Source organism: Phascolarctos cinereus, unplaced genomic scaffold (assembly GCF_003287225.1).
Source record: "Phascolarctos cinereus isolate Bilbo 61053 unplaced genomic scaffold, phaCin_HiC Scaffold_3;HRSCAF=262, whole genome shotgun sequence".
Lineage (NCBI taxonomy): Eukaryota > Metazoa > Chordata > Mammalia > Diprotodontia > Phascolarctidae > Phascolarctos > Phascolarctos cinereus.
In genome coordinates, this window is record NW_027555736.1 from 177536969 (window position 1) to 177552743 (window position 15775).

A 15775-nucleotide genomic window follows, 5' to 3' on the forward strand; every position below is an offset into this window, starting at 1 on the left:
AGAGTTGAACATACTGAACAACAATACTTAAAAGCAATTTTAGGCTTACAGAGAACTTATTACAAATATATCATTTGATCCCCACAACAACTCTGTGAATGATGTGCTATTATCCCTATATTACAGATAAAGAAGGTGAGGCTGAAGAAAATTACAGGCCACACACTTAGTAAGAGCTGGAGGCAGGATTTGAACTTAGCTCTTCCGGACTTCCAAGTCTAGTATTCTATGTATTATACCACCTGGCTGCCTACACAACATTGTTCTAGACCAGTGGATCGCAAACTTTTTAGTCCCAAGATTCCTTTATACTCTTAAAAATTATTCAGGGTCAGGGGTGGCTAGGTGGCGCAGTGGATAGAGTACCAGCCCTGGAGTCAGGAGGACCTGAGTTCAAATCAAAACCTGAGTCAAATCACTTGACACTTCCTAGCTGTGTGACCTTGGGCAAGGCACTTAACTCCAATTGCCTCACCAAAAAAACCAAATAAACAAAAAATTATTCAGGATCTCCCTCAAAGAGCTTTTTTCCCCCTTAACTGTGGCTTATGTCTATCAATATTTATTATATTAGAAATTAAAGTGTCTTAGTATTTTTGTGAAAACGGTTTTGACATTGAGGAGCACCTTAAAGGGTCTTGGGGACACCCTGGGGTTCCTGGACCATACTTTGCGAGCTGTTATTTTAGACCTTGTGAGAAGATTTGGAAACACTACATAGTTTCTGCCCTCAGGAGGCTTTCAATCTGTCTGACAGGAGATATAGTTCAAGTACCCAGGGAGGGGGAAAAGCAAATATTTAGACATTTCTGTTATTTACTTTTCAAATGAATACATAACTTGTAATAAGCCAAAAAGAACTACAGGCTTGGGATTTGCTGGAGGACTAAGGTAAATGAAACAAGGTGAGAACTGGCTTAGGACAACTTGAAGTGGTGCATGTATCTTCACATTTCGAGTGCGAACATAAAGTCCCTGTGTAATCTGAGAGTTATTCTGAAAGATGTTAGGAAAGGAGGGTTCTAATGCTAGGTTTTAATCATTGCTTGCTTTGGAGAGTCAATGTTTTGGGAATGAAAGTTTTCAAAAAGCAAACTAAACTATTGGTGAGCAGAGTGGAATACAAGGAAAAAAATTCGTCAGAGGAAAATTTTAAGATTATATCCAAACAGGCAAAGGTCCAACCCAAGGCAGGGGGAAACCCCATATTTCTATGGTGGTTTATTGATCTTTCTTGTGCAGAAAGTATTTAACTTGAAAGTGGTATGTGATTTTGTGATTTATTAGATCTCTCTCTTTAAGTGCAAGTATAGGTGGTGATTTTTGTGGTTGGCATCAAAGAACAGTTATTTGTGACCCCTGCCCTAAGTTTTCCTCCTCTAAATCTGAAATATTAGGCCACATCTAGGGTATATTGGGTTTTAGTGAAAAGCTACCTGGATCCGTGTCTTTTGAATTCTATTTGAGGAATGTTCATAATTTAGAGATATCTGTGGAACTGTGATCTCACCAGCATGTGAGCATTCTCACTCATGACAGAGATGTTCTCTGTGGACACTCTCAAGTGGGGGATTAATAGATTAATTAATAGATTAATTTTCTTAGTGCTGTTTTATCTTGTTAAATCCTGGGTTGAGTTGAAAAATGGGTAAGAGGAAAGGAACTCAGTTGAAGTCTCAGAGCACAGAGCAGCTACGGAGCTTTTTTGGTGACCATTTCAGTTCTTTTCTATTCTTTATGTAATTCCACATTTCCTTTTCATTCAGGAAAACTGAAGCAGCTAGGTGGCTCAGTGGATAGAACACTGAACCTAGAATCAGGAAGACCTGAAATCAAATTCAGCCTCTGACACTTAGCAGCTCTGTGACTCTGGTCTTGCCTCAGTTTGCTCATCTATAATATGGGGTTAATACTGCCATTTATCTCCAGAATTGTTGTGAGGCTCAAATGAGTTAATATTTGTAAAGCACATTGAAAACCTTAAAGAACTATATAAAAGCTAGCTATTATCATTTTTCCTGAGATTTCTAAAATAAATAAATAATAGAATCATATCTTTAGAGCCAGAAGGGATATGAGAGGCCATCAGTTCCACTTTCCTTATTTAACAGATGAGAAAACTGAGGTTAAGAGAGATTAAATAACTTGCCCCAAATCTCTACAACTCTAAATCTAGTGGTTTATCCAGTATTCTTTTTTTTCCTTTTTTTTTTTTTTGGTGAGTCAATTGGGGTTAAGTGACTTGCCCAGAGTCACATAGCTAGTGAGTGTTATGTGTCTGAGGCCAGATATGAACTCAGGTCCTCCTGACTCCAGGGTCAGTGCTCTATCCACTGCACCACCTAGCTGCCCCCATCCAGTATTATTCTAACACCAACCCCCATAAATAAATAAATGTGTGATTTCACCAATATTGATGCCTCCCCTCCCCCACCACCTTAGTAAAGTTCAAAAGTTAGTAGAGAAATAAAAAAAAGTCTTAGGGACCAGCTTCTAGATAATGAAATGTCTCTTTATATTTAGCTACTTATCTTTAGGTGACAGATACCCAGACCATTACTAGACCTATACTCAAAGCTTCTTCATCTCAACAGGACCTTTCAAAGCTCATTCATATTTAATAGGATAGCCTTTGAGAAGCCAGAACCACCTCTGTACCATGATAAGGTATATGAGGACTTAATAATGGGAAATTATTATTATTATTATTGACAGTAATAATAATGATAATTGTTATTGTTTAGTTGTTTTCAGTCATGTCCAACTCTTCATGACCCCATTTTGTAGTTTTCTTGGCAAAGATACTGGAGTGGTTTGACACTCCCTTGTCCAACTCATTTTACCTCATTTGAGAGGTAAACAGAGTTAAGTGACATGCCCAGGGTCACATAGCTAGTAAGTGTCTGAGGCCAGATCTGAACTCAGAAAGATGAGTCTTCCTAACTCTAGGACCAGCACTCTATCAACCACACCACCTAGCTACAATAATAACTGTAGGGGTGCCATAAGAAAGAAAGAGCCAAAAATCATGAAAAAAAAAATCAGACTTTTAAAGCAGATAAGAGTGATTGACTTTAAGAGCAATATAAAACCTTCCTCCTCTATTACCTGAGGTCTTGAATGATGATGAAGGGGGGAAAGGAGAGATGGAAGATTCTTAAACACTAGAAAAATCTCAAGGTAAGTGATTTGTTGCTTAGGTATTAATCCCACCAGCACAGAGCACCTTGTGGGTCTAGGCATTTTCACAAAGTTTTGATTAGCAGAAAATAGAGAATGAAGCAGAACTGAAAAACAAGGAGTCCCCAAGTAGATAATCTTTTAGAGAGCAGAGCCTTTCTTGGATTGAGTTGTGAAATGTCAACAACCTATTTTAAATTGATATTACAACCAGGACACAAGTTTTTGGCCAATATGATTAGAAGAGGACAAGCCAGGGTTTGTCATAAGGAAAGCATGGTTGAGAATCAGCTTATATGTAACACAGAAGACTTCTTTCACAAAATTCCTGAGATGGTAGCCCCTCAAAATGTTTCTCACCTTTGTTCCTCTATTCAGTTAGTGAAAACTCTGTTCACACATGCCTTCAGTAAACTTTTCTTTGAATGAGTCCAATAACGTTTGGAAAGCCTTTTAGTTATTTTGATCAAAACATAAAAATGTACTTAATTAGAATTTTATATCATAATGGGAAATCAAGTGAATGAAAGAAGTTGTTTGTAGAACTGTAGGAAAAGCATCGTCTATTTCAGGGTTCACTTTAACCCGACAACTAACTTCATAAATTTTACATGTATCCTTATTCAGTGAGTTTCTAAGCTACTTATTTAAGGTACTCCTCTGATAACTTGTTTTACTGTCATCATGAGGAACTCAAATCTTAAATTTGGACTGCCTTCAAATGCCTAATTCTCTAGCCCTAAGAATAGAGTTTCCAAGATCAGCATATACCTAACACTTTTCCTTTTAATTCACAGGGCAAAGTAGAATCCAGCTCATGTCTGGTAGATTCACCAAGAGCAAACGACAAGACCAAAATCATATTCTGGAGGAAAAGCAAAGTAGCCAGAGAGGGAACATAGTTCATATATAGAAAGAATAAAACATTATGATTGTTATTCTAACACTATACAAAACATGTTTTCTTTCCCTGTCAGTATCACCCCTTTGAGATTCTAACTACAAGTAGTGCTAGAGGATTGTGCTTTATTTATTCTCTCTCCATGTATACATTTTTCTTAGGAGGCAGGAACAGAGAAGAGTATTTTTCCTCTCCCTGAACCACAGGATTTCTTTCTGGCTGCCCAAGTCAAGTTTGAAGACCTCATTAAAGACTTGAGAAAGCTGAAGAGGCAATTGGAAGGTAATGGGCATTTTTCCATTGTTACGATAATAATTGAGAGCATTTTTAGACACAGGATTGTTTACTGAGTGGTATATATTAATGGTCCTTATGGGTGGTATATATTGAAGGTCCACAGTCCTTATGAAAATTCCCACTCTTCTTTTTTTTAATGTAGTAGGTTTAAAGATTTTTAGGTTACTCTCATACTGTACACTTTTCCTACATACACACATACGTAAATGTTCATACTTGAAACATGTGTAAAATGAGGTGGGAGCAGTATGGCAAGGCACAGGAAGCTGACCATATTTCTTTTCATGTTCTATTTCTGCTTATTTCAGATTCTGAAATACTTCAATATAAAATAGAGGACCTCTCCCCCTCCCAATTTTTTTTTTAAAGGTGAAAGTATGCTTTCCTTAGGCAGGAATTTGCCTCTGGCATTTCCAGAGACTTGCATTTTAACTGTGGAGACATCCTTTTGCCCAAGAGCATAACGATGCCTCAACGCTGTTATAAGTACAACGGAGGAGCTGCAAGAAGGTCTTAGGAAGAGTGTTAATGTGGAAATGGAGCTCTGCGTGCCAAAGGAGGAGTTTGAGGAAATGAAAAACTTCGGCTAGGAAAATTTTTATGCTGAGATATAAAATAAACATTTTTAAAAATGTTTATTGTAAGAGGGAGCTTAGAAACTTAACTCTTTGACTAGTCACAGCTTGAAACTTGAAATAAAATAGGGATAATCATCTTCCAGATGCAGGAATAACCATTTATTTTTACTTTAGGCATAAAACTTGTTTAAATAAGTGAGGTGGTGACAAGCAAATACTTATATCTTGTAAATTTTATTAAAGAAACATGTGGGTTCCTTCCTCTTTTGATATAGTTGGAGGAGTGAATTTGACTAAATGGGCAGTTCATTTGGAAATGCAATATGGGAACCTGTGGTCGTTTTGCACTTCCCTTCCTAATTCCTTAAGACCTGTGGTGTGTGTTGTCTTCTTCCCAAGCTGACCTTACAGCTCAATTTCTTATTGTAGTAAAACAGAGAAAGCCATCATATAGCAATTTATCCTTTCCCTTTGCAATGGTTGGATCTACCTTCAAGACAGCTGCAAAGGTCAGCAATGGTAGGGCAAGATCAGTGCTTGTTTATTCAATAGAGCCATCCAAGAGTGCTCTATCTCTTCTCATCTCTTGGCCCCTGTAAAACCCTTGGCCTGCCCTCTCCTGTATCCCTTTGTGTGGAAACCTGATCTCCGTTTGATCTTTCCTCTTCTCTAACTTGCCATCCGGGGGCTGCCTCTTTCAGTCTTCCTGCCTCTGCTGCCTCACTTTGACATCCCTACGATTCTGATGATAAATTGCAAAGTCAGAAGCAGGAGGGTGCGAGGAAGAGAGTAGGAAGGTGGTGGTTTCCACTGGAACTCCCTACTTTGATTTATTTTGTTTCCTCCAGGGAAGCACAGGGGTCTAGTTGAGAATCACTTATTGACTGGCTGACACTTTTCTTAGTTGATTGTAGGGAAATGATGGGGGCCCTCCAGCTCCAGTTTAGTGGCCTCACAGAGAAGGCTAGAGATATTGCTTCTATTGTGTGGTTTTGGGGGGTTTTTTTGTTTGTTTGTTTGCATTGGGCTATACCAAAGGATTTAAAACACTAAAAAATACATGTTAAAACCAGTGTGTCCTTCCCCACTACACACATTGAGATCTTAAACAAAAATCTTTAGAGGTACCATCGTTTTTCTTTTTCTTTTTATGGATAAAAAGATACCCAGTAACTACTTAAAGAAAATATAGACCATTGATTCTCTAATGAATTTCTTTTTCTTTAACATCTGGGCAGACTGGCCAAAGTCATGGTGGGTTTGTTTAATCTAACATTCCCTTTTGGGTTTAACCTCCCTGTCGATAAGACCTCGACTTGAGCTCAGATTAAATGTTTAATTGAAGAGGACATAATTTTCACACATACAGCAAAGATTTGATGAGGCTCTGAGGTTTATTGTAGCCATTAAAGTGTCGTGGCTGCTGGCAAAACCCCAGAAAATATCTAAAGCTAAACCAGATGTGATTAGCAAATCCCAAGAAGCACCAGGCCCTAATTCTCTAGGCAGGCACAGTCCTTTAGAAGTAAATAATTTGAACAGCATTAGCTAGAGTAAATGTTACCCCTTAGCAGTAGGATTTAAACGGAACTTCATTAGTATTCACACATAAGTCAAAGATCGATGTTGTCAATGGCCATTAATAAGTCAAGGTATCAATAATATTGATTATAATATCAACAATAATAATAATAACAACTAGCATTTACAAAGTACTTTAAGGTTTGTAAAGTGTTTTACAAATATTATCTCAACCCTAGGAGATAGGTGCTAGCATTACACCCATTTTTACAGATGAGGAAAATGAGGTAGAATGTGGGAAAGAGTCTTGAATTTGGAGTCAGATAACTTGAGTTGAAATCACAAGTCTGTTGTTTACTATTTATATCACCTTGGTCAAGTCCCTTTACTTTTCAATATTCTGTTTCCTCCTGTCTAAAATGAGGTTGCTGAACTTGATGATTTCTTGTGCTTTGCAAGCCAAAATGTACCATACAAGTGTGACTAACTCCAAATCCTAGAATCCTCTGTGTGTAGCTTTTTTCAGAAGTAGACAGATTTGCAAGGAAGTAATTATTTGTCTGGGAGGAGATAAATGAAAAGGAAACACTAAGAGGAATTCATAGCTGCTACCACTGTTACCATATGTTAAAAAAATGATCCTAGGTATGATTAGGTAGAAGTTTTCGCTATGAGGGTGCCCATCTTGCCTGAATTTTTTTCCTTAGGCCACCTGACTCCTATCCAGAGTAGGACCACTGCCCAGATACACATATCCCCCTCCCCAATGCCATTGGTGATTTTAAGAATTTAGAAATTCATCCTTTGGCCTTTACTTAAAACCCCCTTAGAAGGGAGTTTGAAAGCACTTCTTTTATTTTCAGATAAGAACTCTGAAGGTATAGAAGATGTCATAACTACCACTGAATAACACAGACTAGAACAGCTGAGACTAAAAGCCATGGTCTTTGATTCTCAAGTCTTATTCTGTTACATAAACATACATATACACTCACACACACACACACACACATATACATGTACACACACGCATGCACACCCTCCCCTTGGCTATGTTTCCCTTTCAGGATTTGTTATAATTGAAAAGGAATTGGGTTAATACAGTTATTCTATGGATGTTAGTGCTTCTATACATTCAAAAATAAAACCAGTATGACCGTAAGTGACTTGGAAGCTACTTAATCCCTCCAAAAAAATCCACATTTGTTTATCACAGTCTTACAGTGGTATTTTATTCTGGCTGATGAAAAATTCACTCTGGCTGCATAGATGACAGGTCTTAATAAATGACTGCAGAGGAACAAGCATTGTTTATTGGCACAGGAGGAACAAAGTACCCAGAAGAGCCCGGAGAAGCCAGCATACTCAAAATAGCTCATCTTAGAAAAAAAAATATTTCTAAATCAGTCAACAGTATATATTGAGAACCTTTGTGTATAAAGCATGAAACTAGGGCAGGGTAGGAAATTAGTCAAAATCATACTAGAGCTTGTTCTGAGAAGGAATGAGTTAATAAGGCTGGATAAGACTGCTTCAATAACCAGTATGCACATTATGGGTCCCAGGTCTTAAAACTTGTCTGATTGAGAGCCCAATTCATGACATAGGATTATACATTTTCTTATTTTGGGATGGGTTAGCCTAAGTATGTTGACATTTTCTCCAGATACCTCTTCACACTTGTCTGAACCACTTCCTTTCTTCTGTGCCAATAAGAAATACTTGGGGCTGATTTCTCACATTTATGGGAAAGTGATGGGATCACATTTACCCTATCCACAATTTCATATATTTTGACCTTGTCCTGTCTCGACCTTCATCTTTTCAGGCTGAAGAATTATATTATTTTTTTTTAGACTGTCTTTATATGGAAATCCCAACTATCCCCTTCATGGCTGTAGTAGTCTTTGCTTGGACTTTTCAACATTTTCTCTTCCTTGAAATTGGACGACAAGATCTATACTTTATCTTCAAGATACTATATTGATCTACATGCAGGCTTCAATTTTCCCCAGAAAATGCCATATATACAACCCAAATGTCATTTTATGACCATGTTTTTAGTAACAGAAAGAAAACAAAAGTGATAAATCAAAAGTGAGATGATGATTAAAGTGAATCATATCTTTGTTTCAATTGAAAGACATCTATAAAAGAGCCTCAAACATGTCACAGAATATTTATTTTATTTGATCAATTCGGTAGTTTTCAGTGTGCATTTAAAACTTAGGCCACCTCACTGTTATCCAGAGTAGGACCACTGCCCAGACACACATATCTCGAAAGAATACCTGTAAATCAACTAGTCTGAGTGTTTGTGCAAATAAACCACCCGGAGCTTACTCACAGGTCCCCCAAGGGTGAAGCAATAGAAATGCTTTATAAATCTGTCTCTACTAAGATTCTTTATGCTAGGGGACTTTGTGCAGTTCATAAAGCCTTGCAGCAGAATCTTTCATTTAATTGCTACTGAAATGCTTTACTAGTTCCTGGCATATTTTGTTGTTGTTGAGTCCTTTCAGTCATGTCCGACTCTGGATGACTTCATTTGGTGTTTTCTTGGCAAAGGTACTGGAGTGGTCTGCCATTTCCTTCTCCAGCTCATTGTAGAAATGAGGAAACTGAGGCAAATAGGATTAAGTGACTTATCCAGAGGTATATAGCTAGTTTGTGTCTGAGGCTGGTTTTGAACTCAGGAAGAATAGTCTTCGGGATACCAACCCCAGTGCTCTATCCTCTGTGCCGCCTAGCTGCCCCTGCCTGGAATGTAGCAAATGCTTAATAAGTGCTTGTGGACTGACTAATTAAATGATTATGGCATTTAAATTACCCTAGGTTCTGGCCTGATAGTGAAAATATCAGTACCTCAAGACTCAGCTGTCCAAACTGACTTTCTAAAGTGCTAAACTGACCATGTTTCTCTACTCCCCCTTCAATAAACTCTTGGGGCTCCCTATTACCTCTAGGATCAAATAGTCCCTTCTTAACCTGGTCCCACCCTATCTTTCCAGTCTTCTCATCCCCTATTCCTCTCCAGGATCTACAATTCTTGATGTTCTTCGCATGTGACACTCCATCTCCTAACTACGTGTTTTCATTGTCTCCCTTGCTTGTGTAATGCATTCCCTCCTCATCTCTGTCTCCTAGCTTCCCTGACTTCAAGTCCCAGAACAAATAGATCTTTCTGCAAGAATCCTTTTTCAGTCCCCCCCCCCCATGGTGCTGGTGCCTCCCTTCTACTGAATGTCTTCAGTTGATTATAGTTACATCATGTCTGTATGTGGTTCTTTGCATGCTGTCTTCCCCCATCAGACTATGAGAGCAAGTACCATTTTGGGGGATGTTTGTTTTGTTTTGCCTTTCTTTGCATCCCTGGCATATACTTGTTTAATCCAGTGCCTGACACCTAGTAGGTGCTTAATAAATGCTCGTTGACTTGACTTGCTATTGTAGGTCCTACTAACTCAATTAAAAAAGCCCAAAATGGATTTTATGTCACCTACAAACCAGCCAAAGTGTCTTTGGGGAGCTTATCACTAGATTGATCCCTGGATAACGAATTTTTCAAACTCATGATTGTTTAATAAGGTATAATAAGGCTGCATTTTGCATTTGTGGAGGAAGTACTCACACGGATAGAATCTCAGATCCTTAATGTAGTGGAACAGAAAGCCAGCCTCCCTCCTCACCCGCTTGGGACCACCCAGACACACAGACCCACCCAGACACACACACACACACACACACACAGAGGCATGCACTGGTCCCAGCACTGATCCATAGAAGACATCACTGTTACATGCTTCCATGTAGGGAACTATCCATTTATCCCTATCCTTGATCTCTTCTCTTTAAACCAGTTCACCATTTATGATAAAACATCTTTCTCATCCCCACACGTGATGGCAATTTACTGTTTTGAAATTAATCTGTTGTGGAACCTTGACAAAGGTTTGTTGAATGTCTTGCCCAAGTTTTGACCACTTGCTCCCCCCCCCCCCCCCCCCGACCTTGAAAACATATTTGTTTATTCTCCTCCACAGCTACTCTTAGTGGATTAGTGAGTCACAACCACTCCTTGCATAAACAGCTTTGCTTTTTCTCTAATAGTTTAAGCTTGTTTAGTGATCATCAAGTTTGTCCAACTGAAGAAGTGAAACTTATCCCTTCTTTATTTCTGGATAGCCTTTTCTTATGGATAGAGTCATGATAGCAATCTGACAGTCATTTATAGGGACAGTTTATTCATTCGTACCCAAATCTCCACTAGTTAACCCTTGAGTGCCTGCAGAACTCTTGGCTGGGTGCCATTTAGACATAGTTATTTGCATGTAGTTTGAAACTTGGGCTTTTAATGTATCCAGCACTACCTATTATTTGGACAAACATTTGTTACTGAAGGCAGGGATTATCTTTTGCCTCTCTCCATATCCTCAGCACTTAGTATGGTACTGGCATGTAGTAAGTGCTTAATAAATGTTTAATGGCTAACTGATTTGAGCAAGTATTTCTAACACGATTGAGAGGCAGCATGACATTATGAATAGAGCTGGCCTCAATGTCAGGAAGACCTTGGTTCAAGCCCAGCCTCTGACCCATATTGTCTATGTAACCACAGTCAAGTTAGGTTCCCCCCACAGTGCTCTAGGTGACTCTAACTGAATTGGTAGACAAATTGTCCTAACCCAGGAATTCCCTATACAAAAGTAATCAGATCCAGTTCCTATTTCCTTCTTCAGAAGATAATTTCAATATGAAAATTTTCTTTGCTTCTTCCTCAAGTAAAGACTACAGGTGAATCTTTAGTATTTACTGTTACTAGACTGGTAGCCCAGGAAATTCAGTAGAGAGTATATTTGGGAAAGTCTCGTGTAAGAACCACATACAAAGTTAAGAAGTAAGGCTTGGGCAATAAGTGGATTCAATTTGAACAATTTGACCTAAAAAAATCCATAGAGGAGTCATTGACTTCATCATGATGGTGACGGAGGAAAGTTCCCATCCATGCGGGCATACAGATTCCTGACATTTAATGGGCAGATTTGGCCAGGGGAGATGGAGAATCCAAGCTAGGCAGAAGAGGATCATCCCCTGTATTTTGTCTTTTGACAGCAAGTGTCCAAATGAAAGGCAGTTCAGTAATCCCTTAGCCATGTTATGCTGTGGAACTGGTCACAAAATTTGAAACTTCATATTGGCAGTCATTGAGGCACATCAGATACTTCTTATCAAGCAGACAGAGATACCATGATACAGAGTTTTAGAGGCGATGTATGGGAAGTAGAAGGGAAAGTCAGTACTAAAATTTTAAATTACTTGGATAGTCAAGGAGTTGGCACATAAGAGTTGGGCGTGATGGACTATGTGATTCTGTGTGTGTGTGTCTATGTTTTAAGAGAAATTATTTCCAGGGACAAAGAAAAAGTATTAACCTTTTGCTATCATAATGATTGTACTTGTGCTCTCACATTTCCACAGCATTAGGTATAACCATGTAAATGATTTGTCCTAAGCATATCATAAAGAAGTTAGAAAATATAGAAGCTAACTGCTACAAAGAAAACACTGAGATGCTTTAAGAAAGTGAAGTTTTTTAAAGAGAAAAGATAATTTATTATAATATTGTAGAATATAGCTAATTAGATTATTTGTTTTCATTCATATCTTCATTTTTAAGTTCTTTTTAATTTTTTTTTAGTTTTCAAAATTTACTTTTATAAGATTTTCAGTTCTAGATTTTTCCTTTCTCTCTCCTCCCCCCTCCCCAAGGTGGCATGCAATCTGATAGAGGCTATACATGTACAATCCTATTAAACATATTTCCATATTTGTCATGTTGTAAAGAAGAATCAGAACCAAATGGAAAAACCACAAGAAAGAAAAAGAGCAAATAGTATGTTTTGATCTGCATTCAGACTCCATAGTTCTTTCTCTGGATGTCAATAACATTTTCCATCTTTAGTCTTTTAGAATTGCATAGATCATTGCATTGTTAAGAAGAGCAAAGTCTATCAAAGTTGGTCGTCTCACAATGTTTCTGTTACTGTGTGCAACATTCTCCTGGTTCTGCTCACTTCACCGGCATTAGTTCATCATGCATATACTTTAATGGATCTATGATCTCATCTACGTGTGTCTTCCCTCCATCACTACAGATAAAAACCTGTACATGCCCTCTCATCTTGTGTGACCCTTGTCCCTATTATATCATAGCTCCTCAAGAAAGACTTTCTAGATTTTTTTAAAAACACCTACTATGTGCTAGGCAGTGTGCTAAGCTAAGGATACAAAGCAAGGCAAAAGACACCCTGTTCTCAAGTAGCTTGTAGTCTAGTGGGGGAGACAACATGAAAATAACCATGTACAAACAAGCAACATACAGGATAAACAGTGCAGAACTCAGGATGTCCATCTGTGATCTCTCATTTTTGCTTCAGAATTGGCCCACCTCCTTTTTCTATTATTTATTTCCTGTTATCCCATGTGCATTAAGTTTTGCTGATAGATTGTCATTGGAAATGTGTTGAAACCTATTTGTGTTCTCCATGAGTCTGTCTCTGTCTCTCTCTCTTTCTTACTGGCCCCCCCCACTCCCCACTTTGGAACATCCATAGCATCAATTCTTCAGAGACTATAGTGATTTAAGATTTGTAATCAATCATACAGCAGGAGAACATTTGTATTAAGAAGAGAGGGTTTCTGTCCTGGGAATTAAGCACTTCATAGTTTCCCAAATGCATTCCAATTCACTTTCTTTCTCCTATGCAATCCTGGGCACAACTCTGCCCTCCTGAAATATCTGTCTCAGATATCATGTGCTGATTTTCTATCTAAATAGATTGATCATCTGTGTGTTATAGACCTTGTCATAGGTGTCTTTGTATCTCACCCTGTGCCTAACACAGTAGGTATTTAATGGTTGTTAAATGAATAAATGAGTCAGTACTAATCCAGATGCCTCAATAATAGGGATAGAGATTTTCTCTTTCTTTGATCTCTTTTGCGTCCTTTCATTTTCATAGATATTTATAGCGCTTATTTTTGTGTTGGCCAAAAATTAGAAACTAAGAGCTTATATCCAACAATTAAGTAATAGCTGAATAAGTTATGATAAATGAATGTGATATAGTACTATTGTGCTATAAAAAACGAGGAAATAGATCCTTTCAAAAAGACGTGAAAAGTCTTATATGAACTGATGTAGAGTGAAGTGAGCAGAAACAGAACATTTTATAGTATAACATCAGTATTATAAAATGAATAATTTTGAGCATTCTTATAAAATGATGAAGAATGAAATGAGCCAGAACAATTTATACTGTGTTATGGAAATGCTTATTTTGTTCCATCAATTGAAAATAAAATAAATTTAAAAAATAAAAGTAAAAAACAAAAGACAGTTATAACACTATAAAAACAAATTTGAAAGCTGTAAGAACTATAATCATTATAATGACTATTTATGATTCAGAGGACAAATGATGGAAAATGCTATCTATTACAGAGAGGTGATAGATTTAGGGTACAGAATGATACATGTACATTTCGTAAACAGCTATTTAGGGAATTTGTTTTGCTTGACTATGCATATTTGTTATAAGAAATTTTTCCTTTCTTTTTCTCCAGAAAGGGTGGTGTGAGAAGGTAGAGAAAATTGATTTCTGTTCATTTTTTTTTAATAGAGAGGTGGGGATGGGACTACAGATGTGAAATGTTGCATGCAGTTTTAGATGAGATCACTGTATAATTAGTTTTACTTAACTGATTTTACTTTGTTATAAGAGACCTCTCACAAAGTGGGATTAACCTGTCAGTGTTTGTAATATTCAAACAAAACACTTAACACATCAATAAACCTTAAAAATAAGGAAGAAGAAAAAAACATTAGAGATAGGGACTGGATCCCTCATTTCATTAGTAAAGGGAACTCCCAGGTAAGGAAACTTCCTCTACTAATGCAGGTCTGTACTTTCTGTGTAATTTATGATCATATGACTACCTAGCCTATATGACTCCTATCCATGTTCCATCTCCTCTCCCCCATCCCATAAATTCTCTGTAAGGAGTTGCCAGGAGCCTTGAAAGGTGAAGTAATATGCCCAGGACAACACACAGCCAGTATATGTTAGTCAAGATTTGAACACAGGTCATCTTGGCTCTGAGGCCAACTCTCTACTATACCACACTTGCATGATAATATATATATATTTTTTAGAATCCTCTATATGAAAAAGTTACACTCATGAGATTAACCTGCCTCTTTTTAGCAATCTCCAAAAGATTTTAAATCTACTATTGGCTATGTCTAACTTACTAGCTTTTTCTTTCTTTCTCTCCAGTATGAGTTTCTGCCAGTGGTTTTTAAAAATCTGAACTGCAGCACAAGGCCCAATACATTAGCCAGAGTGCTGAGCATGTTGCTATGGTGTCAAAAATATTTAGTTTTGCAAGCGAAGTGTTTTTTTTTTAAATAAAAAATACTTTGATTTGATTTATGTTTGCAAAATGATTTCAACAAAGCAAACTTAAGGAACAGGATTAAGCATTTCACGAAGACAGTGGGTGTAAAATGTTGATTTGCATCGTGGTGACTTTAGAGGCAAAGCATTCAATTAAAAGGAGTATGATGGGGAAAGGTCACATATTTCCCAAATGGAATGCCTTCAAAGACAAACTGTATTGTGCAGAAATAAGAAGGAACAAGAAAATGGAAACCCAGTTTGATTACCAGAAGAATTTTGTATTTTCATGTATGGGTGTCTCTGAGGAGAAGCAGCCATCATGGTTTATAGTGAGGAGGAAACACAATCTCCTGGAGGCAAAAGGCATGGGTTTGATTCCTGGCTCTGTTACCTACTATCTGGGTGATTTTAGGCAAAGTATTTAATCCCAGTGGGCTCCAATTTCCTAATCTATATAAAATGAGGGAGTTGAACTGTATGCTTTCTAAAGTCCTATCCATATCTAAATAGAAAATCCTATGAAGCCATGACTATGGCCTCTCTCATGTGAAGGGTGAGTTCTTCTATTTTACACTATTTCTACCCCCCCTACCTAAAATAAAAGAGAATGAATGATATTTGTCTTGGTATTTTCTTTAAGGATGAAATCTAACATCTTGTAGTATTAAACCATATCTCCATTCGACTCTTTCCAGCTTTATCTCCTAGTAAATCCCCTGTTGTCCCACAGCATGCTCCTTCATGTAACCACCACTATAAGTCAAACTGGACTGCTCAGGTCTTCAAATGCATCGTGATTTTTCTGCTTCTATCGCATTGCTCAAGCTGTTCTCTTT

The 15775-nt window shown here is 37.6% G+C and overlaps 1 protein-coding gene across 1 annotated transcript in view; it reads left to right on the plus strand.

Annotated features, from left to right (window-relative positions):
* Nucleotides 1–15775, plus strand: part of LOC110214783 (formin) — a 356877-nt gene that overhangs the window by 216489 nt on the left and 124613 nt on the right. The window contains 1 exon segment of the mRNA XM_020995886.2: nt 4243–4363. Coding sequence (XP_020851545.2) covers nt 4243–4363 — 121 coding nt within the window.